At 39.6% G+C, this 24,522-nt stretch overlaps 1 protein-coding gene across 1 annotated transcript in view; it reads left to right on the top strand.

The window, feature by feature from the left end:
* The window catches only part of LOC109107726 (structural maintenance of chromosomes protein 6-like), a 49,912-nt gene that overhangs the window by 18,287 nt on the left and 7,103 nt on the right, over positions 1-24,522 (top strand). The window contains exons 14-21 of the mRNA XM_019120954.2: positions 5,158-5,185; positions 5,276-5,356; positions 5,433-5,603; positions 10,269-10,406; positions 10,488-10,633; positions 13,046-13,171; positions 13,944-14,049; positions 14,276-14,428. Coding sequence (XP_018976499.2) covers positions 5,158-5,185; positions 5,276-5,356; positions 5,433-5,603; positions 10,269-10,406; positions 10,488-10,633; positions 13,046-13,171; positions 13,944-14,049; positions 14,276-14,428 — 949 coding nt within the window. The remainder of the gene's footprint in view (positions 1-5,157; positions 5,186-5,275; positions 5,357-5,432; positions 5,604-10,268; positions 10,407-10,487; positions 10,634-13,045; positions 13,172-13,943; positions 14,050-14,275; positions 14,429-24,522) is intronic.

Below are 24,522 nucleotides of genomic sequence, written 5' to 3'. Positions count from 1 at the left end.
CACCTCTCCAAAGTGCCAGACGCCATCGAATGTGAACATTTGCCCACTCAAGTCGGTTACAACAACAAACTGCAGTCAGGTAGAGCCCCCGATGAGGACTACAAGCATGCAGATAAGCTTCCCTGAGACAGTTTGTGCAGAAATTCTTTGGTTATGCAAACCGATTGTTGCAGCAGCTGTCCAGGTGGCTGGTCTCAGATGATCTTGGAGGTGAAGATCCTGGATGTGGAGGTCCTGGGCTGGTGTGGTTACACATGGTCTGCGGTTGTGAGGCCGGTTGGATGTACTGCCAAATTCTCTGAAACGCCTTTGGAGACGGCTTATGGTAAAGAAATGAATATTCAATTCACGGGCAACAGCTCTGGTGGATATTCCTGCAGTCAGCATGCCAATTGCACACTCCCTCAAAACTTGTGACATCTGTGGCATTGTGCTGTGTGATAAAACTGCACATTTTAGAGTAGCCTTTTATTGTGGCCAGCCTAAGGCACACCTGTGCAATAATCATGTTGTCTAATCAGCATCTTGATATGCCACACCTGTTAGGTTGATGGATTATCTCGGCAAAGGAGAAATGCTCACTAACACAGATTTAGACAGATTTGTGAACAATATTTGAGAGAAATAGGCCTTTTGTGTACATAGAAAAAGTCTTAGATTGTTGAGTTCAGCTCATGAAAAAGGAGGGCAAAAACAAAAGTGTTGCGTTTATAATTTTGTTGAGTGTATTTTGTTTATTGTTTGTATTATTATTTTGTTTTGATGTATTTGTTTATTTACTTTAAATTATTAGATTTCTATTACATATAATTTTAAAATTTTGTACAGTGGATTTCTGTTATAATAAGAACAGTTATTTATATGTGTGTGTGTGTGTGTGTGTGTGTGTGTGTGTGTGTGTGTGTGTGTGTGTGTGTGTGTGTGTGTGTGTGTGTGTAAAATCATGTGTATTGTTATCATATTCTACTGTCTTTAATGTTTTTATACAAAAGAAAAAAAAAACTTTAGTTGCACAAATGAAAAATTCCATTGATGCATCATACTTTTTAGTTCATACCGAGTTACCCTAATTGGGCAAGTCAACCGGCTGGTGTATCTGCTTAGTGAATGGGTCATCTGAAAAAAAGAAAGAAAAAAAACCCTGAAAAGTTGCTCATTGTGGTGTCAGGAACACAATTTTAACAATAAATAATTTTTTGCAAACATATTTCTTAGTGTGACTGTTAAAGGGTAAGTTGTATTTACAACTCTGTACAACACTTCAACCCAAATATTCAGATGTGTGCAGCGCATTTTTTATGGAGGACGAGGACTGTTTACTGGGAGAGTAGCCTACAATGGCGGTGTCTTTTTCTATAAAGTGGGGCAATTCCAACTTTGCAAGGATAGTCTGGCCCTTCTGACTCACAGTCTGTAAGTACGTTTTCATATTTAAAGAATTTGCCACTGATGATTCAAACGCGAGTTTTGAGAAGTGTAGAGTAGCGCTTCTTGTTTGTCGTTTCTCTGATCACAAATGCAGACATTTTTTATGTTTACGCAGCACGATATGCAACGCAATGCGTAAAAAGACAGTATAACTCATTGTAATCAGTAATTATGTCCCAACTGGATGCAACAAATCTCATCGTGCTGGGAGACTGCATCACAGTATGTTAAGGGGCGTAACATTTCCGTCATACGCTTGAGGTATTCAGCCAATCACAACACACTGGATAGCTGGCCAATCAGCGTACACCTCGCATTTTAGAACGATGAGCTTTGTAAAAATCTACGCATTTCAGAAAGGCAGGGCATAGAGGAGCAACAATAATGTACAATATGTGGAAAACAATGTTTTTTTTTTTGTTTTTTTTTAACCTTAAACCGAATAAACACATTGCATTGCACCAAATACACAAAATAATGTTCTTTTTAGCAACGTCACATGACCCCTTTAAACAAGGATTAGATCAGTAAAGTGTAAAACAATCAGGCAGTTGGCGCCCTCTGCAGGCCTTTATTGTAATGTGTAATGTGCATTAGCTCTATTGTTTATAATACATTATGTATTTTAAAGGATTAGATCACCCAAAAATGAAAATTAGCCTGTGTTTTACTCTCCCTCAAGCCATCCTTGGTGTATATGACTTTCTTATTTCAGAATAATCCAATTGGAGTTATATTAAAGGCTAGGGGTGCTCCGGTTGATCGGCTACCGATCACTATCAGCTTATAATCACATTGGGATGATTGATCTGCGGTCTCTAAAAAGTCAGATCTAAAAAAAATGATCTCAAACTGATGACGCTGCAGTGAGAGGTTTGGCATGACATGCAGCAGCACCATCTCAGTCTCTGTCCGGTGCGGGTGAAATAATTATAATGCTATATTTCTTCATTAAATAACTTAAAAGGTAATTTGAAAACCTTGTGTGCGACGTAACTTCACAAACAGCGTGAGTGAATCACCAAGCGTTCTCTCTCTTTCTCTCTCAAAATACTCAAATGGCTTCAAATCACCACACATCGCGTCTGTCTATAAACGAGCTGTACACTGCACAGTTGACACAGGAATTGTCACTTGCACAATCGAGGCAGTGTCATATCGTCACTAAAGTTTATAAATTGAAGGGGTTGCACGACTACTGATTTCTGCTAGTCGATTACTTATTTAAAAAATACTCGAGTTACTCGACTACTCGTGGTTCATGCTACTGTAAATGAATAGACATTAAATAGTTTTTTATCAATAAACGTTTATTAATTAACTAATTAATAGCCTAATGCAACAATTACATAACATACGTTAACTGTCAAAACTTTATAATTATGACATTACATATTTTAATTTTCATGTAACCAGTATTTGTATCTGTAACAGTCACAAAATTATTATTATCTGTTTTCGGATAAAACCAGGTGTCGTACAGTTAGATAAGACCGTTATGACTATCTTTTTTCCCGTAGTTATCACTGAACAAATATGCTGCGTTAAAGTAAAATAATTATTCATTTCTAAAAATAAATTAATCATATAAGCAGAGATGTCATGACAAATGTTTAGTGATCATTTGAACATGACTGAATGAATTCATGGCGCACATTTTCATTACGCAGAATTCTCTAAGTGAGTCTTTTTGAACTTACTAAACAAATGTGCGTGTGCCACGCAAACCAGCAAAAGATAAAGAAGCAAACATAGAAAATGTATCTGCATCTAAGTTGATTATTAGCCTACTTTTAAGAGAGAGAACTGGTTTGGTTTTTGAGAGACTGAGGCACGCAACGCGGCTGTTTGATTGGTGAGCGCGCTGTTTATTCCATTCATTCATGTATCATTTCGTAGCCGATGGTTTAAATCATTCCTTTTTAAATATATATACAAATAATAGACCGTGTATGATGTAGTATTATAGGTGATATTACTCTTGCCAAGCTCTGAATTCTGAGAGATGAATTGAGAGGCAACATCAATGCGGTGTTTGATTCTTTGACTCTTTTCACTCATAAAGTTTACATTCATTCACTTCACACTCGTGACTTTAGAGTTCTGTGTATAATATTGCGCTGATCCCCGGGCTCAACTGTTATCTAGCAAACACCAGAGTGTGCCTGCCATATTCAGGCAGAATTATTCCTTATCTGTTATTCATTTTTGAAGCCATTATCCGTGCCATTCCGAGTAAGGTATTCGGCTTCGGGCACACCCCTAATTATTAAATTACATATTTTAATTTTACATGTAACATAGAGAAAGTGATAGAAAGTAACATCTACATGCAATATTGTAATCCTACAATTTGTGTTGTAGGCAAACTGTGCATGCATTATGGTTAATGCACGCACGAGTAGTCGATTGTTTCCGACAGCGCCAACTAGTGGTTAAAGTAGTCGATCACTTGACTACTCGACTAGTCTATGAAACCCCTAATAAAATGCATTACTTTTTAATTCTTGCCAGTGTTTAACCATTCAGCACTCGCTCGCTCTCCTGGAGACCGTACACTCATGCACACTCGCAGCACGCACACCAGGTTCACATTACTCTGTTTGCAGTGCATATTTTTTCCGTGCTTATGTTAATGGATTAAAGCGTTCACACTGCACATGGTTGCGGTCCGGCAGAGCGTCTGCAGCAGTGCAGAGATCATTTCCACACCGAGTCTATTGCTCTTCATTCAGTTTTACTTGCCCTCAATTGTGCCGACATTTGCACAAAAAAAAAAACTAGATACAGTAGATAGATTTAGCCATTTTAACATAGATTTCTATGGAGACCAGCCATCGCTGTCGGACAAGATGGTAAGATACGCATTCTGATTGGTCAGATTGCCTGTCAATAAAGCTCTTTGCGACCAGTCCATACGTTACCACAATTTAGGTCTTTAGTTTTTTTCTAAATCCTTAACTTGGGACCAAAATTTCTAAATGCAACATATTTTGACCTAAAGCATGGGGCCTAGTGGCAACAATGCCTTGTTTTACAGTCATAAATAAATGGATGAGATGGAAAAACAACAGACTACTTGAAATGACTTGGTCCTCTGCAAAATGCGCTGCACACATCTGAATATTTGGGTTGAACTGTTCTGGAACAGTGTTGTAAATACAACTTAACCACTAATTTGTAGATGTGTTCTCTTTTGAAAGGCCAAACAATGTAGCTTCGCTTTCACAACAAAACACAGCATCTCCACAACATGGTGCCAGCAGCAACAGCAAGAATAAAAGTTACGCCTTCTTTCTTTGCGTGAACATTAGGGCGGCGTTATGCAAATCTTCCCACATTGTGACGTAGACATGTGGGGGCGATGTTAGAATGAGCTGTTTTATGTAGGCGTGGTTGACTCTTAACTTTTATAAAGAATATCTCTTTGGATTTGAGACTTTAGTCTTTGCAACTTTACATATCTTCTTTATGCACCAAGAGCTTGTAACACTCCAAAGAGAAAAGAAAAATTGAAATCACATCATATGACCCCTTTAATTGTGCATTGTCAAGCCTCCCATCTGCACTGAGACCTTGTCATTACCTTTTTTGTACCCCTATATTTTTATTTTATTTGAATGTTTCTCATTAATTTTGATGTTGGCTTGGATTTAGAATTCATATTCATGTGGACAGTTTTCTAGTAATCTAAAAGATCAAAACCTTTTTTTTTTTTTTTTTTCGCAGAGCCTATGAAGACTGCAAGAAAGCCCAGGTCATTAAATACCTGCTGTGCACAGACCACATCATTGCACTTTAACCAAGCATGCTCTAATATGTTTTTTTCGTTTATTTTGACTAACAGGAATGCTGTTGGAAGCTTCAAGCAGAGCTGACAGAATGGCAAAATGTTGAGGAGCCTCAGTCAGAAGACTTGAAACCTTTGGTAACAAACAGATTCACTCATTATAAAGAGAAATGTTTCAGTGGGTTTCTGTGTCTAATTATGGCTCTGTGTTCAGGAAGAGGAACTGGAGGAGCTCAGCAGCCGAATAAGTGTTTGTCGAGAGGAATTTGAAGCTGCACGGAATCAGATGCTGACACACAAGAGGGAATATGAGGAGGCTGAGCAGCTCTCCCGGCAGCAGAGGGAAGCTTTCAACAGCATTGCAGAGGAAGCTGAGACCATAAAGGTTAGAGAAGAAGTCAAAAGTGTGTGTAATTAGGGCTGGGGGGTATATCAAGTTTGTACAATATATTTTTTTTTATAAGCGAAACAGTATGAGGCAATACCGTTAATATCAATATACAGTAGTTTGATACGAGCGCATCTGAAAAAAATATAGCGGAGGACAGACTGAACTGCAGCAGAGAAAGTGCATATTGCAATTTGTTCTAAACATGTGACAAGCTTTATATGAAGGGCTTTAAAAAACTTGTAAGATATAGTAGCCTAGGCATGGGCCGATTACCGGTTTCAAGGTATACTGCGATTTGAAAATGTCATGGTTTCAAAACCTCTAATATTTTCCATTATACTGTTCCTGCGGTATGCGCTGTTTTCCATGTCTCCTCAGAGACTGAAAGAGTAGGAATCCCTCAGACTGAGTGCAGTGTAGAGAGTAACACTGACCCCTCCTCCTCCTGTTGGTGCGAGCGAGCACTCAGTCAGGTGTGTGTAGGATGGCCCGGGTACACTTCACATTGTTTCTTTCAGTCTCGCGCACAACCTTTCCACACAGCTTTCAAAAGTATACTCAACTGCAGATGAGCGCGGACGGATGAGCTCACATGTGCAGTACCATGGTTGCGTGGCTGACTGCAAGCCCTCTTGATGACGAAAATAACGTAATGCGGACCGCCAAAATATACTCTGGCCTTCACGTGATCGGCAACCGGCCGTTTTTTGCCTTATTGAAACTCTGTTCTGGACTTGCACAAACTGCTTTGTAATGCAATAATTTAGATCTAATCAGATTTAGGTTAAATAAAGATGTCAGTCTTTAATTTTTTCTTTTTAGGAAACAAATCAAAGAAAAAAAAACTAATTCTACTGTTTCTAATATTCTGTATGTTGCTCAAAAACAAAATATATTGTGTCCAGCGGGAAAAAAATATTTTTTTTACCCAGTCATTTAAAAATAACACATTTCAGAGCTGTAACAGCAATACAGTGAAACCATGATATTTTTGCTTCTATATACATAACTTACATTGCACAGGTATATTCTCCACCTGTAAATGTTAAAACGGCCAAGGAAATGTTTCCATTTTGCTGTCAGAAGTGAAATCCCTTCTGTTTTGTGATTCTCCGCTAAACTTCACAGACCTCATTTACCCCTTGTTTACACTGCACAAGTCAGGGGCGCGTTACGGCTCTGGTGAGGTTTTGTTCCATCCTCCAGACGGTGCCAATTCACACCAGACGTGTTACAGAGGCGAAGCGACAGGATTTGCAAAACCTTGTGATTTGCCTGTACAACGTTGTTTTTCTTGATTTTTCTTTTTTTTGTAACATGGTTGGCTACATGTTGTTTTGCCCGGTTTAATTCTGTTTTTTCCTCTCCTGCAATTAAACTCCACACCTTTTCCTTTTTTGAATTGTCCTTGTAAAAAGGATTTGTGGTGTCATATAACAATGTGTGTTCTCTTTCTAACATTCGTTCCGTATCTCTCTATGGAAACGCCTCAGGCGTGACCGATCATGGAAGCACCAATAACACCAGGTCTGCCAACTATGGCAGACCAATCGCTGCAGCGATCAGGGAGTCCCGCCTCCCTGTATATAAACTGCTGCTACCTGCCGTTTCGTCATTCTTGCTCTCTTCCCTGCGAAGATTTTGGAAGCTGGCTCAGCAGACTTCAGGAATTATTTGCTTAAAAAGGTTGTATGGCGTTGCTAAAAAGAACATTATTTTGTGTATTTGGTGTAATGAAATGTGTTTATGCAGTTTAAGGTTCAAAACACATTATTTTCCAAATACATTATTGTTTCTCCTCTATGGCCAGCCTCGATTTTTACAAAGCTCATCGGTCTGAAAAGCGAGGTGTACTCTGATTGGCCAACTATCCAGTGTGTTGTGATTGGCAGAATACCTCAAACTTGTGATGGAAATGTTACTCCCCTTACCGCACTGTGATGCCACATCCCCATTCACCATTATGTGTACCTTTTCATTTATAGTGAATGAATGTTGTATTATTGTTTGCTGTTAATTTTATGTTACTTTAGTTATTGTTACTAACAATGTTCATGAATATGCATGGTCCCTGTTAAATAAACCAATAAATTAACCCCGGTGTTTTATCAAATAATGCTACCTATCAGATTATGTTACCAACCAGGGCCGTTTTTAGGCGAAATCCCTGTTGTTTATAGGTTTATATTCCCGGTATTTTGTGATTCCCAAAAGAGGTGGAGGTCTCTGTCCCATTTTGGATTTACGGGTCCTCAATGAACACCTCAGAAAATACAAATTCAAATTGCTGTCGCTCAGAATGTTGTGTCAGAGTATTCATCAGGGAGATTTGTTCACCTCAGTGGACCTCCAGGATGCATATTCACAGGTTCACTTAATCAGGGCACAGCATACGAGTATACGAAAATACCCTTTGGCCTTACTTTGGCTCCCATGGTTCTCAGCAGAGCCGACTCAGCCACAAGAGTGCACGTTTCACCAGAATGAGTGAATCAGTGGAGTGCCCTGTCTTTTCTCAGGACAGGATGCCCTCTTGGTTCTTTTATGTTAAGGAAAGTGGTGACGACAGATGCATCTCTCAAGGGTGGGTGGTGGGTGGGGGGGGATGATAAATTTTCTAGAACTACTAACAGTGTTGCTAGCTCTGAGACATTTTGTGCATTTTCTCAAGAATCATCATGTATTGGTCAAGATGGACAATACAACGGTTATAGCCTACATAAATCTACAGGGAGGAGTTTGTTCTCACAAGCTTCACTTGTTAGCGAAAGAAGTGATTATGTGGAGCAGCAGGACCCTTTGTCGTTACACGCGACAAAGATCTCTTTAAGATGCGCAACGTCTCCTTTTCTTCTGTCTGGCCGGCGACGATGCACCGTTGGGTGTGAATGCTCTAGCCCACAAGTGGCCAGACGGGTTACTGTACGTATTCTCTCCGTTGAGCCTGATCGAGCCGACACTACGGAGGGTTTGGCAATGCTAACATTTAATGATCGCGCCATACTCACCGAGGAGACTGGGTTGCAGAGATTACGCAGCTGCTCTACTACAAGCCATGGCCGTTACCAGTACGTGTTTCATCCCTCCCCTCAAATACTAGCTCTCTGGGCCTGGCCCTTGAGAGGCTAAATCTAAATGCAGCAGGGTTACCTCCGAAAGTGAAAGAGACAATTCAGAACATGAGGGCTGCCTCGACACATTCTTTATATAATCTCGAATGAAGTGTGTTTGAGGGATGGTGTGCAGATAGAAATTGTTCCTTTCTTGTGTTCAGTTTCGGATGTGCTGTGCTTCCTACAGGACCTTTTGGATAAGGGCATAGCCTTATCTGTCCGCTATCTCTGCATGTCATATTGGTCTTAACGCGGGTACTATTGGCCAACACCCTCTCATCTGTTGATTTATGAGAGGGGCACGTAGGCTACACCCAGTATCAAAGCCGCCATTCCCACCTTGGGAGTTGTCCGTTGTTCTGAACGTGCTCTCAAAAGCCCCTTTCGAACCCATTGATAACAATGCCTTGAAGCTGCTCACTTTTGAGACGACTCTGTTACTTGCTGTCACTGTCACGCAAAAAGGGTGAGTGAGCTACATGCTTTATCACTTCACTCCTCATGTATGATGTTCGCTCCAGGGGGTCGAAAAGTAACTTTTAGACCTAACCCAGCATTTGTGCCTAAAGTGTTTGATCACGCTGGTGCAGTTCAATCAGTGGACCTGCTAGCTTTTCATCCACCACCTTTTTCATCCCCAGAGGAGGAGAGGTTACACAGTTTATGTCAAGTTCGTGCTCTGTATACGTATGTTCAGAGAACCCGCACACTTCGTAAGAGCAATCAGCTATTTGTCTCGTGGGCTGACTCTTAAAATGAAAACCTATTTCCCATCAACGCTTTTCCCACTGGGTGGTGGAGGCTATCGCGTTATGTTACAATAATGCGAATATAGAGCCCACTCTACTAGAGATTACGAGCGCACTCTACTAGAGATATGGCTACATCCGGGGCTTTGTTTAGAGGCATTTCTATTCAAGAAATTTGTGTGGCAGCCAGCTGGTCTTTTCTGCACACATTTGCTTGTTTCTATAGACTGGATGTGACAGAACCCTCGCTGGCCCACTCAGTCCTGGGAGTGAGTAGTCAGGGTAAATAATGCAGGTCATTAAGGGACAAATTCCTCAGATTATTCTGTTTTCATCTCCGTCAGGAGTTATGATTCAGATAATAACATACTCTTTCTTTAGTCTGCTTCGTCAGCATATCGGCAGTATGGGAGTTGTCTATATCCCATAGTGAAATACCGAAAGAATGTTAGAAAGAGAACGTTTTATACAAAAATTCCTATCTCTGTATTTTTTGACTGATTGGCAGTATACGGTATATATATATAACGTATACTGCCAATCAGTCAAAAAATACAGAGATAGGAATTTTTGCTCGTATCACCCTCATCAGTGGACAGCTTTTAACCAATTCATTGTCCTAATTCATCTTTTCTAATGTTTAAAAATGACATGCTGTCAAGCTTTAAAATAAGGATCATGAGCTTCAAGTTCACTACTGAACAGTCCACAACTGAACAGTCCACAACAGCATACATTCTTAATTATCAATGTGTCCAATCTAGTAAACAGTTTTGTTTTTACATGATTGCTTGTAGGAGCAATTGAGCAACAGTGATGAGGAGCTGGCGAGGAGTAAAAATCATAAAAAACACTATGAAGAGAAGCGGAAAGCCCATGTGGACATGATTGAGACACTGAAGAAGAACTTGTATGAGAAGGACCAGCTGTTACAGGTGGCCAAACCCGGACATCTTACACTGATCCATTGGATATAAAGAGATTTCCGTTTTTTTGACTGAATATACTTTTGACAGGCTTCCATAGAAAAAGCCGCAGAAATTTGCCCCGAGCACTTGGAGGTGAGGAGAACAACGAAGAGTTTGGGCAGTGAGATTAGCTGCCTCAGACACAAGATCAACACACAGCGAGACCAACAAGGACACAGAGACACTATCATCAGGTACATAGACACAGTCTCTAGCAGTCAAATAAATGTGACCAGGTGGTATTTCACCCCAAAATCGAAAGAAAGAAAAAAGAAACCTATTTTCAAGACCATATACAGGATTAGTTCACCCAAACATGAAAATTTGCTGAAATTTACTCACCTTCCGGACATCCAAGATGTGGATGAGTTTGTTTCTTCACCATAAGAGATTTAGAGAAATTTAACATTATGTCACCAAAGCAGTGAATGGGTGCCGTCAGAATGAAAGTCCAAACAGCTGATAAAAACATCAAAATAATCCACAAGTAATTCACACGACTCCATTCTATCAATTATCAATGTCTTGTGAAGTGAAGTGAAGTTTTCTACGTGTATTTACACTTTGATTTGAACGAAAACAGCACATCCGTGCAGCGCAGCTGACACAGAAGAGCGTACGCTGCTTGTGTCCACCGGATATTATTCAAAACGGCACCACAGTAATATGGAGAGCCGTAGAGGAGACAAATTGTTGAATAAAGTATTTTTTTGTTTCGACTATTCTCGTTGCTTCATAACGTTATGGTTGAACCCATGATGACAGATGGAGTATTCTGACGATGTCTTTCATACTTATCTGGACCTTGACAGTCTAATTTACTTGGCAGTCAATGGGACAGTCACATACCTCATCCAAAATATCTTAAATTGTGTTCCGAAAACAAACAAAGCTTTTACGGGTTTGTAACAACATGGGGGTAAGTGATTAATGACAACATTTTCATTTTGGAGTAGAGTATCCCTTTAAGATGTTTTTTTAACATCAATGAGTGCTCTACCATAATACTACTTTCTCAAAAGAAAGTCACCTCATCTGAATCAAGAGAGAAATATGCATTTACAAGCTAAAACATTCTAAAGCAATTCTAAGCAAATATGTGGGTAGATTTTCATGTGATATTCCAAAAGGAGATGGACTTTATTCCAATGGAGGAAGTATTATTACGGATTGTGGACTCTATTTTAGCTGGAGGCAATGGTACAAAGTTAAAACACTGTAATGATGGAGTGGTGTGGATTACTTGTAGATTATTGTGATGTTTTTATCAGCTGTTTGGACTCTCATTCTGTTTGGACTCTCACGACACCCATTCACTGCAGAGGATCCAAGTGATGTAATGCTAAATTCTCCAACTCTGATGAAGAAACAAATTCCTCTAGATCTTGCATGTCTTAAGGGTGAATACTTTTTCAACACATTTTTACAATTTTGCAGGACATTTGAACATATTTCCTCTCTGATTCTCCCCTCAATTCTTAAAAGAAACAGTTTGTCGTGAAATTATTTACTTATTAAATTATACCATGGTATTAACATATGAATATGATAATCAGAGTAGTTTCTCTTGTAATGTACCATGGTACTGACTAGGGCTGCCCCCTAATAGTCGACTTATCATTAGTGGACGAGAAGAGCCTTGGTCGACCAAAATTTTATTAGTCGCAGAAAAAAAATCCACAGGTGAAGTCATGCAGTCCATGACGGACAGATCATTAATGGCTGGTCTATGTGGTAATACAGTACATTGGGCAGGACATCTAAACGCTTAACTATCATTAATCCACCACAAATATGGCTTATCATCTGAAATATGGAAGTAGTAGCAACTTTACATGGCCGTTCAATCTCATGTTAACCTAGAGAAATGTCCGCTATTCAAGTGTCTGAACATTAGCGCCCTCATAGCATGACAGATGGAGGCGCCGGTGCGCTCACTTGCTCTTAAAATACTCCATAATATTTGGTCATACAGATAAGAGTAATACATCTTTCAAAAACGTAAAGACTCTACAAAAACAAAAATTAAAACAAACAGGATAAAAAACACGCTTTTGTAAAATAATGAAAGCAAACAGGATGCGCTTTTTGCCGTCTTGGTCTGTGAACTTGAGCGCAAAACTCTGTGTGTACCTTTGCCTTACAGACATGAAAAGTATATCTATAGAGAGTGAAATGTCTACTTTCAAATGAACCTTTTTAAATGAAAAGAACAATATAGATTTTCAGCAAATTATTAAAATGTTAATGCAGCCTCCTTACAGTTTTTCCCTTACACATTCATAATCATAGCTTCTGCAGTGCGCTGTGGCATGTTTTATACATGTGCTTGAGCGCTTATTAGGCTTTGTAGGCAATTAAAGGCTCATTATAATCATTTAAATGTTTTATTAATAAACGTGCGATTAGTCGACTTATGATTAAAATGAACGACTACTAGTCGACCAGAAAAATCCTTAGTCGAGGCCAAGGGCAGCCCTATTACTGACACCATGTAGTTATTTTCGCCTTGCATCTATGAAGCGCATCTACATCATGCAGGTGGGGTTTATATGTTATGATGTTATAATGGTGAAGTTGAATCTTCTGGTCATTGAATCTTCTAGGCAGTTTCACCAGGCGAAGGAAAACTTCAGTAACAAAGCCCGACAGGTCAAGGGTCTGGAGGCTATCATCTGCCAGTTAACTGAGATCATAAACACCAAAAACAACGTCTACGCTGATCTGAGAGTGTAAGTTTCATTAGAGGCTCTTGTCTGATTCTTGCAGACTGATTAAAATTGTTTTCAAATAGATTGTATTAATGTGTCTGAAATTCAGACCACCAATTCAGTGGTCACAAATGAAACAACCTTTGTTTGTCTGCTTTTGATATTTTAAGTCACTCAAAGGTAAATCACTGTATAATTTTTACTGAATTAAAAAAAAATCCCTATTAAGGACAATGCAAGTGAATAGGGTATAAAAATAAGTTACCATACTTCCCCAGTTGATTGATTATATTGAGAATTATGTTTTATATTACAAGTTTTTTTAAATACTATGTTTAAAAATGCAAATAAGCCATTATTTCATTAAATATTTAACATTATAAACATTTTCAGAACAGGAATCTGAACATTATATAAAGCCAGGTTCAAAATTCTTGTTTCATTTTGTTGACAAAGTTAAAGAGTTTGACATCAGGGATTTTAGATATTGTTTTATCACTCCATAAATTAGAAAATACTTCACTTCACATCAGCCAGGGGAAAAAAATCAGATGCACATAGATAAAGTGCTGTAAAATAAGTTTTCTTTCCACTAGTCTGAAGCAACATGTTACAAAAAGCTCAAAATCACAAAAATTTGAAATTTGAAATTAAAAGAACAGTGGTTTTGCCTGTAGTGTTTTGCCTTAAAACAGCGAGTTACAGTGGGACATATCAAAGGGCTTGTCCATTTTAGTGCAGATTTTAGGGTACTGATGATAATGATGTAGGTTGTGTTTCTGTGTGTTTCCAGGTATCTTTCTGTACGCTGTAAGTACTACTTTGACTCCATGCTGTCTCAGAGAGGATACATAGGGAAGATGACCTTTGACCATAAGAATGAGACTCTCTCCATATCAGTAAGACTTTGCAAGATGATAGCATCATTGATGTAGTTGTTTTCTTGATGAACAAACACTGGATGCATGCATAGAGGCATGCAGTCTTGTATATTTTAACTTTGTTGAATAGCATGTGCTCTCAAAAAATGTCCTTGGTGTCAGGATTTTACTCTACATGCAGTAACCATGACTTTTTAAAAGTACAGTAGTTTCTCATGATGACGGGCATCTGTGTCTTCCTCAGGTTCAGCCAGGAGAGGGTGATAAGGCCACTCTGAGTGACATGCGTTCACTGTCTAGAGGAGAGCGTTCGTTTTCTACCTTGTGCTTCATCCTGTCATTGTGGGCCATAGCTGAAGCTCCGTTCCGTGCTTTAGATGAGTTCAATGCATATATGGTAAGGAGTGTGTGTGTGTGTGTGTGTGTGTGTGTGTGTGTGTATATATATATATATATATATATATATATATATATATATATATATATATATATATATATATATATATATATATATATATACAGTCCCCCTATTTTCAGGGGCTCAAATGTAATTGGACAAATAAATATAATCATAAATAAAATGTTCGTTTTCAATATTTTGTTGAGAATCCTTTGCAGGCAATAACTGCTTTAAGTCTTGAACTCATGGATATTACCAGACACTGGGTTTCCTGCTTTGTGATGCTTTGCCAGGCCTTTACTGCAGCTTACTTTAGTTGTTGTTTGTTTGTGGGTCTTTCTGCTTGAAATTTTGTCTTCAGCAAGTGAAATGCATGCTCAATCGGGTTGAAATCAGGAGATTGACTTGGCCATTGCAGAATATTCCAAGTTTTTACCATCAAAAACTCCTGGGTTGCTTTTGGGTGATTGTCCTTTTGTGCTATGAAGTGCTGCCCAATCAACTTTGCTGCATTTGGCTGAATCTGGGCAGAGAGTGTATACCCCATACACCTCAGAATTCATTCAGCTGTTTCTCTCTTCTTTCACGTCATCAATAAACACCAGTAACCCAGTGCTACTGGAAGCCATGCATACTCATGCGTTCACACTGCTCCACCATGTTTCACAGATGATGATGTATGCTTTGGATCATGAGTTGTTCCAAGCCTTCTCCATACTTTTTTCTTCCTGTCATTCTGGTACAAGTGGATCTTAAAGGGGTCATATGATGTTGCTAAAAAGAACATTATTTTGTGTATTTGGTGTAATTAAATGTTTATGTGGCTTAAGGTTCAAAAAACATAATTTTCCACATACTGTACATTATTGTTTCTCCTCTATGCCCCGCCTTTCCGAAACGCATCGATTTGTACAAAGCTCATAGGTCTGAAAAGCGAGGTGAGCTTTAATTGGCCAGCTATCCAGAGCTTTGTGATTGGCCGAATCCCTCAAACGTGTGACAGAATGTTACGCCCCTTGTCATACTGTGATGCGTGTCCCGGTCAAAACACCAGCGCCACAGGACAAAAACAATAAAACCCATTACAAATGAGCCATTTGTTGCATCCAATAGGGGACATAATTACGGATTATAATGACTTGTACTGTGTTTTTACGCATTGCGTTACATCGCGCCATGCCATGTCACGTAAACATAAAACCATGTCTGCATTTGTGATCGGATGCCCGCCAGCTCTGCATATTTCGCACGTCTCTCTCTTTGTTAATCAGCTCGTTAGAAGTGAGCTTCGTGCATGAACTGTGTTCCCATTGACATGGTCCCTACACAGTGTTCATTGCTCCCTGCAATCTATTGAAGTTTACATTCATTTATTCACGGATTTGACACCAACAAGTGTGACATCATATACCTCTGTAAATAAATACAATTTAAATTAATTGAATTTATTTTGTGCAAGAAGTTTTCTGGGAAAAAAAATCATTATTCCCTCCGGTCCGCTAATGTGTTATTTCGCCAACAATTCGTGGCCTATGCATTTTAGCTTGCTTGATTTACGCGCATTTACGCGTTACATGAAGTGTTACCATGACGTTCACACACGCACAAATCTACTACAATGGTACCTCAACGTTTCACACAAACACACACACTGTTAAACATTGCAAAAATAGTCTGAAACCACTGAAACATGATGCCTGGAAAATGCAAGTTTCAAGATATTTGGCTCACCAAATTACATTAAAAAGAATGGCTGAAAACTGTAACAATGTATCATGTAACCTTGCTCTCACTTGAAATGTGTCCCCACATTAACAGGGTGGCCACGGGGTCTTAAAATGTCTTAAAGTTTTCCTAATAGAAGGCCTTAAAAAGTCAGATTTGATGGGTCTTAAATATTTTCGGTCCCATTTCCGCAAAAATTTCTCCAGTCTGACGGACCCAGTGACTGTTTAAAGTCATTGGACAGACAGATTTTTCCCCCCTGTAGTTACCGCTACAGTTAGCTGACCAGCCTCCTAGTTAGTTTAAAAAGGGGTTAATGCAAGTTTACTGAAAAATGGCTCTAGAATTTTACTTGCCCGACCGGACAAAAAACAGTGAAGCATCGAAACACTAGAATGATTCTTCTGATTTTATAACATTCTATGTATTATAACAATCTATTACATGAGACTGATAATGGATAGTGTATTTCTGGTATCAAGATGCGCTATTTAGGCTCATGCTGCCGGTTTCTTTGTAAGACATTTATGGAGATATCAAATCAAATGAGTGTATGAAATGAGCAAAAGAGCTGAACGGGACACAAATAAACACAATATTGACTGTTTTGTTCTGTTTCACCAACTAAAATAGGTCCAAACAAAGATCACAGCAGAAGTATCGCGCAGTCTCCAAGCTACAGGCAGCTGTTTTTGACTGAATGTTTCAGAGAACGGTTGAATGAATGAGTCACTAGACTCACTCAATGACTTACCGCCACCTACTGGCGGGGTTAGTATGTTTAAAAGTATGTATTTCCCCCCAAACATTTCCATTTTGGATATTCAAAATTGCATTTAAAACATTAATCTCATAACATTAATGCAGTTGTAATTGTGCAATGTAAATTAATTTGTTTGATAACAGCCTTAGTGTAAATTGATTGACAGAGAACACAGATAAAATATTGCTTCAGAATAAATTGTTTACACAACCAGAAATCTTGGTCTCAATCGCAAAATCCTTCCAGTGCACTGGAACGTTCGCTCCCTGAAAAATCCCACAATGCACGGCAAAAACTAGGGAGCATCGCCACTCGCTATACTCTCTTACCGGAAGTAACATCATTTTTCTGAAGCGTGAAACATAAACCACACGAGTCAGCTCAAAAAATATAATGACACGCGATAGAAGATTTGAAAAGACAAACCGATTTTTAATATATTTCAACATAAACACACATGGCTAGACGGGTAATGAACACATATAATCAGGGGTGCACATAAGTGGTCCGCAGGTCTGCATGCGTGACCAAAATAAAAAATGCGCTATATAAATAAGTTCTGCGCATTTGCCACAAATACACAATTACCATTTTAGATCGAAAAACTGTACTATAGTCGGCGCCAATAGCCTTGCGGTATAGACATATACAGCGCAACTGCGCTGACGGCGACCTGGGTTCGAGTCCCGGCTCGTGGTCCTTTGCCGATCCCGCTCCCCTCTCTCTTCACCAAAAAAACACTTTCCTATCTACTCTACACTGTCCTTTCCAATAAAGGCATAAAAAGCCCATAAATAAATCTTTAAAAAAAAAAAAGAAAAACTGTACTATATAAGATTTCTTTTCAAACTGAAGGCTTGAATCTAGGGTATCCCACACTCTTTAATCAGCAGCAACGCTAAATCCGGAAGCGCGTATACTTACTTGCCAGCAACCCAACAAAATAAAAGCCTACTGATTTTAAGTTTGAAAATGATGAAAACGCTTTTATTTATTTATTTTTAGATGCTTTTATCCAAAGCGACTTACAATTGGGGAATATATAAAGCGATTATTCTTAAAGAGGCAAACAAAGAAAGTAGTAGTAAATAGTAGCATTTTATTTTTAAGTTTACTATAAAATAATTGTATTTGTATTTAATACTAGGTCTACCTTTTATTTTTAATAATATTATCACACATTATTATTTAATTACATCAATCAAAAAAAAGTAAAATAAAAAACAAAAAACTCCAAAAATAAAAAAACTATTATTAATAAATTTTTAAAGTTATATTTAATGGGTCACGCTATATGCAGTGTGAGGACCAAACCAAATCTCCAGGTTCTCTTATGAGAACCAGGCTGAAAAAATTGTGCACCCCTGCATATAATTAACATTTATAATTAATATTCGGCTGAAATGTTGTAAGAACATGTAACAGAATGATGTGTTTAAAGAGAATAAAAAATAATATAAAAATTTGATTGGTCCTGCCTGTTGTTTATGAATTCCAATGATGATGTTCTACTATGTCATCCATTGACATTGTACGTAAAATGTGCAGTGAGTCAGGGAACCTACCAGTGACCGAATTTGTGTACATGGTCTACTGATTCACAAGCTCGGGAGCTAGGTAGCTGATTGAGATGGACCCTTGGTCATGCAGTGCTTTTGTGGGGATATTTTGTATAGGATATTGTCTGCTGATATGACCAGTTTGCTGTATATTCACAACGAAACAGCTTCTCCACAACATGGCGCCGGCGGCAACAGGCAGAATCAAAGCTACGCCTTCTTTCTTTGCATGAACATTTGGGTGGTGTTATGCAAATCACACAGTGACGTAGACATGTGGGGGCGTGTTAGAAAGAGCCATTTTAGGGGGGTGTGGTTGACTCTTAACTTTTATAAAGAATATCTCTTTGGGTTTGAGACTTTAGTCTTTGCAACTTTACAGATTTTCTTTATGCACCAAGAGCTTGTAACACTCCAAAGAGAAAGGAAAACTTGAAATCGCATCATATGACCCCTTTAATTTCAGCCATCCAAAGAATGCTTTTCCAGAAGTGGTCAGGCTTTTTTTAGATGTTTTTTGGCAAAGTCTAATCAGGCCTTGTTTGCACCTTGTGGTGAAACCTCTGTATTTGCTCTTGTGAAGTCTTCTCTTGATTGTAGACTTTGTCAGTGACGTGTATATATATAATACAACACAATAGACCACCCAAATCATCACGGACTTCAGAAACTTCACACTGGACTTCAAGCAGCTTGGATTCTGTGCCACTCTAGTCTTCCTCCAGACTCCAGACCTAGATTTCCAAATGAAATGCAAATTTTACTTTTATCTGAAAAGAGGACTTTGGACCACTGAGCAACAGTCCAGTTCTTTTTCTATTTAGCCCAGGTAAGATGCTTCTGACTTTGTTTCTGTTTCAGAAGTGGCTTGATAGCCCTTTTTCTGAAGATGTCTGAGCGTGGTGACTCTTGATGCACTGACTCTAGCTTCAGTTCACTCCTTGTGAAGTTCTCCCAAGTGTTTGAATCGGCTTTTCTTGACAGTATTCTCAAGATGGCAGTCATCCCTGTTGCTTGTGCACCTTTTCCTACTCAGTTTCTTCCTTCCAGTCAACTTTGCATTTAATATATTTTGATACAGCACTCTGTGAACAGCCAACCCTTTCAGTAATGACCTTCTGTGACTTACCCTCCTTGTGGAGGGTGTCATTGATTGTCTTCTGGACCACTGCCAAGTCAGCAGTCTTACCCATTATTGTGGTTTCAAAGAACAAAAGATACCAGGAATTTATACTGCAGGGATGGTCATTTAAATGAAACTCAAATGTAAATATTCAGATATTTTGAGATACTGGATTTTTAATTTAATGAATTGTAAGCTCCAATCATCAAAATTAAAACAAAAAAGTTACACATTTTGAAATAACTAAAGAAGAAATTTTTCACAATATTCTAATTTTTTTAGATGCAACTGTGTGTGTGTGTGTGTGTATATATATATATATATATATATATATATATAATATATATATATATATAATAAAAGATTCCTGTAAAAAAAAAAAAATGCATCACCTGTCAAAATTTTAGACAGCACAACTGTTTTCATCTTTGATAATAATAATGTTTCTTCGGCGGCAAAGAATGATTTCTGAAGGATCAGGTGACACTGAAGACTGATGTAATGATGCTGTAAATTCAACTTTGAATCACGGAAATAAGTAACATTTTAAAATATATTAAAATAAAAAAAACATTTACTGTAAATTGTTATAATATTTAACGATAGTGCTGTTTTGGTGTATTTATGGTCAAATTAATTCAGCCTTGGTGAGAATAAGAATAAAAAATTTAAAATCTTACCAATCCTATTCTTTTGAACCATTGCCGGATCTTCGGCATGCAGCGTTTGGCTGCAGAAAAATAAATATTATAATCCTACATTAAAAAAAAAAAAAAAAAACTTGTTGGCATCACTTCCGAGTCCATGAGTTCACCTACCAATGGTATGAGAGGATCACAGCTTTCACTCTCAACCAAACTAACATTACTAGCCAATCAGAATTTTTTGCTCTTATAAATACGAGACACGCATAATAGTATCCAATTGCAGAGTCGCAGCCCTGATGAATGGAGAAGCACGGCACGTAAAAAAAACTGCGAGGCCCAATGGTCAAAGATGTCCATCTAACCCGTATTTATGTAGGAAAACTAATTAAAAAGCAGCAGAGCTTTGTAAACAGCTCAGAGTAATGCTTGTCATCTCCATAAGAACGATATGATAGCCAGAACAAATTTACTGGAATTTTTGAAAAGGTCCTGTTCACACATGATCTCTTAATGGTAACTTACGGGTAATTTACCAGTGAAGACTGTTTGTGTGAAAGGGGCTAAACTCTTCCTCTGTATATGCCATGAATTTGAATTGCTTAAAGGGATAGTTCACCCAAAAATCAAAATTATGTTATTAATGACTCACCCTCATGTCGTTCCAAACCCGTGAGACCTCCGTTCATCTTCGGAACACACTATAAGATATTTTAGATTTAGTCCGAGAGCTTTCTGTCCCTCCATTGAGAATGTATGTACGGTATACTGTCCACGTCCAGAAAGGTAATAAAAACATCTTCAAAGTAGTCCATGTGACATCAGAGGGTCCGTTAGAATTTTTTTGAAGCATCGAAAATACATTTTGGTCCAAAAATATCAAAAACTACGACTTTATTCAGCATTGACTTCTCTCCCGGGTCTGTTATGAGCGCGTTCACAACACTAGTTTAGTGATATCCGGTTCGCGAACGAATCACTCGATGTAACCGGATCTTCTTGAACCAGTTCACCAAATCGAACTGAATCGTTTGAAAACGGTTCGCGTCAACAATAAGCATTAATCCACAAATGACTTAAGCTGTTTAACTTTTTTAACATGGGTGAAACTCCCTCTGAGTTCAAATAAACCAATATCCCGGAGTAATTCATTTATTCAAACAGTACACTGACTGAACCGAGCCAGATAACGAACGAAACATTGACTCGTTCTCGAGTCAAGAACCGGTTGCATCGGTTTTCGGATCACCGGTAGTGATGGGAAGTTCTGTTCTTCTCCGCGAACTGGTTCTTTCGGACAGTTTGATTCAATAAACCGGTTGCCGAAAACGGTTCACCAGTTCTTTTGCGCTCGACGTAATGACTTCAATGGCGATGATTGCCCTTGATTCAAGCCTTCGGTTTACCCGCGCTCATAACATTAGCACAGAATCGGTTCAGAATCAATCACCAAAAGAACTAGTTCGGTTCAGACGCGCTGTGTGTCAGTCTGAATCACGCATGCACAGTATCATCAGCTCCTCGGTTCTCGAACCGGACGCGTCCGACAGAAACGGTTCTTGACTCGAGAACGAGTCAATGTTTCGTTCGTTATCTGGCTCAGTTCAGTCAGTGTACTGTTTGAGTAAATGAATTACTCCGGGATATTGGTTTATTTGAACTCAGAGGGAGTGTCAGCCATGTTAAAAAAGTTAACAGCTTAAGTCATTTGTGGATTAATGCTTATTGTTGACGCGAACCGTTTCAAACGATTCAGTTCGATTTGGTGAACTGGTTCAAGAAGATCCGGTTACATCGAGTGATTCGTTCGCGAACCGGATATCACTAAACTAGTGTTGTGAACACGCTCATAACAGACCCGGGAGAGAAGTCAATGCTGAATAAAGTCGTAGTTTTTGATATTTTTGGACCAAAATGTATTTTCGATGCTTCAAAAAATTCTAACGGACCCTCTGATGTCACATGGACTACTTTGAAGATGTTTTTATTACCTTTCTGGACGTGGACAGTATACCGGTACATACATTCTCAATGGAGGGACAGAAAGCTCTCGGAATAAATCTAAAATATCTTATACTGTGTTCCGAAGATGAACGGAGGTCTCACGGGTTTGGAACGACATGAGGGTGAGTCATTAATGACATAATTTTGATTTTTGGGTGAACTATCCCTTTAACGTTCATCTGGGAAAACAGTGTGCATTATTGAAATTTGGAACATAAATCATTTATAAACCTTTGCCAACACAGGAGAATACATCAACCTGTTTCTTAATATGCCATTTATTGTTCATTGCGATTTCAAAATAAAAGTTTCTGAGTTTGCATGTAGCCAAATATTAAAATGTAATGGATTTAAACATTGTTTAATCACGCTGTAAAGTGAAACATCACCAGGCTGTTGGCGCCCTCTGCAGGTATTTGTTATAAAAGGGAAAATAACCAAACACCTACTCAACCTCAAAATGAAAAATATAAAACAAATCACTTACCCCCAGGTCGTTCCAAACCTGTAAAAGCTTCGTTCGTCTTCAGAAAACAATTTAAGATATTTTGGATGAAAATCAGGAGACTTGAGACTGTCCCATAGTCCCGAGAATACTTTTTGTACACGATACAGCCCTGATACTTCCCCGGTGTGGGGAAGGTTGTTGCTCTCAGGCCTCCTTGGCAATGTCTAGCAACCCACAGGGTTGTCGTCCAAACAGCACCTCAAACGGGGTAAAGCCAGTGGAGGCTTGGGGCACTTCTCGTATCCCAAAGAGCACATAGGGGATCATTTGGTCCCAGTCACGTCCATCCTCAGTCATCACCCGTTTTCACATTTGCTTGAGGGTCTAATTAAAGCGTTCGACCACGCCATCTGTCTGGGGTTGGTACACAGAGTTGCGAAGATGTTTTACTCGCAGCAACTTACACAGATCAGCCATGACCCGGGACACAAAGGGGGTGCCCTGATCTGTAAAAATTTTGGAAGGAATCCCCATCCGGCTGCAAAGGGCAAACAATTCCTGGGCAATGGCTGCGGGAGTGGCTCGTTGAAGTGGAATGGCCTCAGGATAGCGGGTGGCATAATCCACCAGAATGTATTTGTGGCCCCGTGCAGGCCCACCATGTTCGTCCCAATGAGTGAGAATAGTACCTCTATTACCGGTAGCGGAATCAGGGGGGCAGGGGCAGGTCTCTGAGTCGCAGTTCGTTGGCATATTGCACAGGCCTGACAGAACCGCCACACTTCAGAATTCATCCCAGGCCAGTGGAAGCGATCTCTTATACGCTGCAATGTGTTCTCTGCTGCCAGGTGTCCGGCAAGTGGATGGGAGTGTGCCAGGTGGAGGATAATCTCCGTTTTACCAGCAGTTCCTTTCGTTCACCCCGCCTTTCCGTTACACAGTACAAGAAGTCATTCTTTACGATAAAGTGTGGAGTGGGGTGTCGGGGTGGCTGGTGTTCACTGCCATTAAACACTCGGACCTGTGACCAGCAGTTTTCAAGCGATCATCCTCTTGTTGTTCTCTTTCCAGGGACCCACTCCCTGTAAATAGCTGGAAAAGATCAGAGAAGACTTCAAGGTTAGTTTGAGAAGACTCACCCGCTCTCTCACACTCTGATGCAAGGTTAGCCTGGGGAGCTCTAGGTTTTCGTGGATGGATCCCCCCCCTTCAGGCACCGGGGTGTCAGGTTGTTGCAGAAGTTGTTCCAATCCTGGCCAATCTCACCTCAGCAAAGCGGGTACAAGCAGATCCTTCAATATCCCCACCTTAACCATCCAGGTTCCTGGGGAGGCAGAAATGGAAACTGTTTGGGCCGGCACATACCTTGTGTTACAATGAACGCAGGTGATTGGGAGAAGGGCCTGGCCAGGCTCCGCGGTTCCAAGAAGCTGGGGTTGGATGAGGCTGACACTGCTGGCTGTGTCCAGAACGGCCCGGACTCGACGTCCATTCACCCGGACTTCATGGGTGATACCCCTCCTGAGGAATGAGGCAGCTCTCTCTCCTGATTCCCTTGCCACCACGGCTTAAGATAATTCCACTGCCTCCACCAGCTCCGCTAGAGTTTGAGGATTTTGTAGTCCTGCAGTACGATGGTGCAGGCAGGTTGGGGAGCGTAGTGGTCTATCGACAGTGACCTTTTCGACTACCTCCATCACGTAATAACATCTGTTAATAGCCAAAGCCTAAACAGTCGGGACAGTTGAGCTGCTTGCATGCGGATGGCTACCCGAGCATCATACACCCAGTCATGGACCTTTTAAGCAGCACAGACAGGTGAGAG

Source organism: Cyprinus carpio, chromosome B2 (genome assembly GCF_018340385.1).
Source record: "Cyprinus carpio isolate SPL01 chromosome B2, ASM1834038v1, whole genome shotgun sequence".
NCBI classification, from domain to species: Eukaryota; Metazoa; Chordata; class Actinopteri; order Cypriniformes; family Cyprinidae; genus Cyprinus; species Cyprinus carpio.
This window is presented reverse-complemented; position numbering and strand designations above follow the sequence as displayed.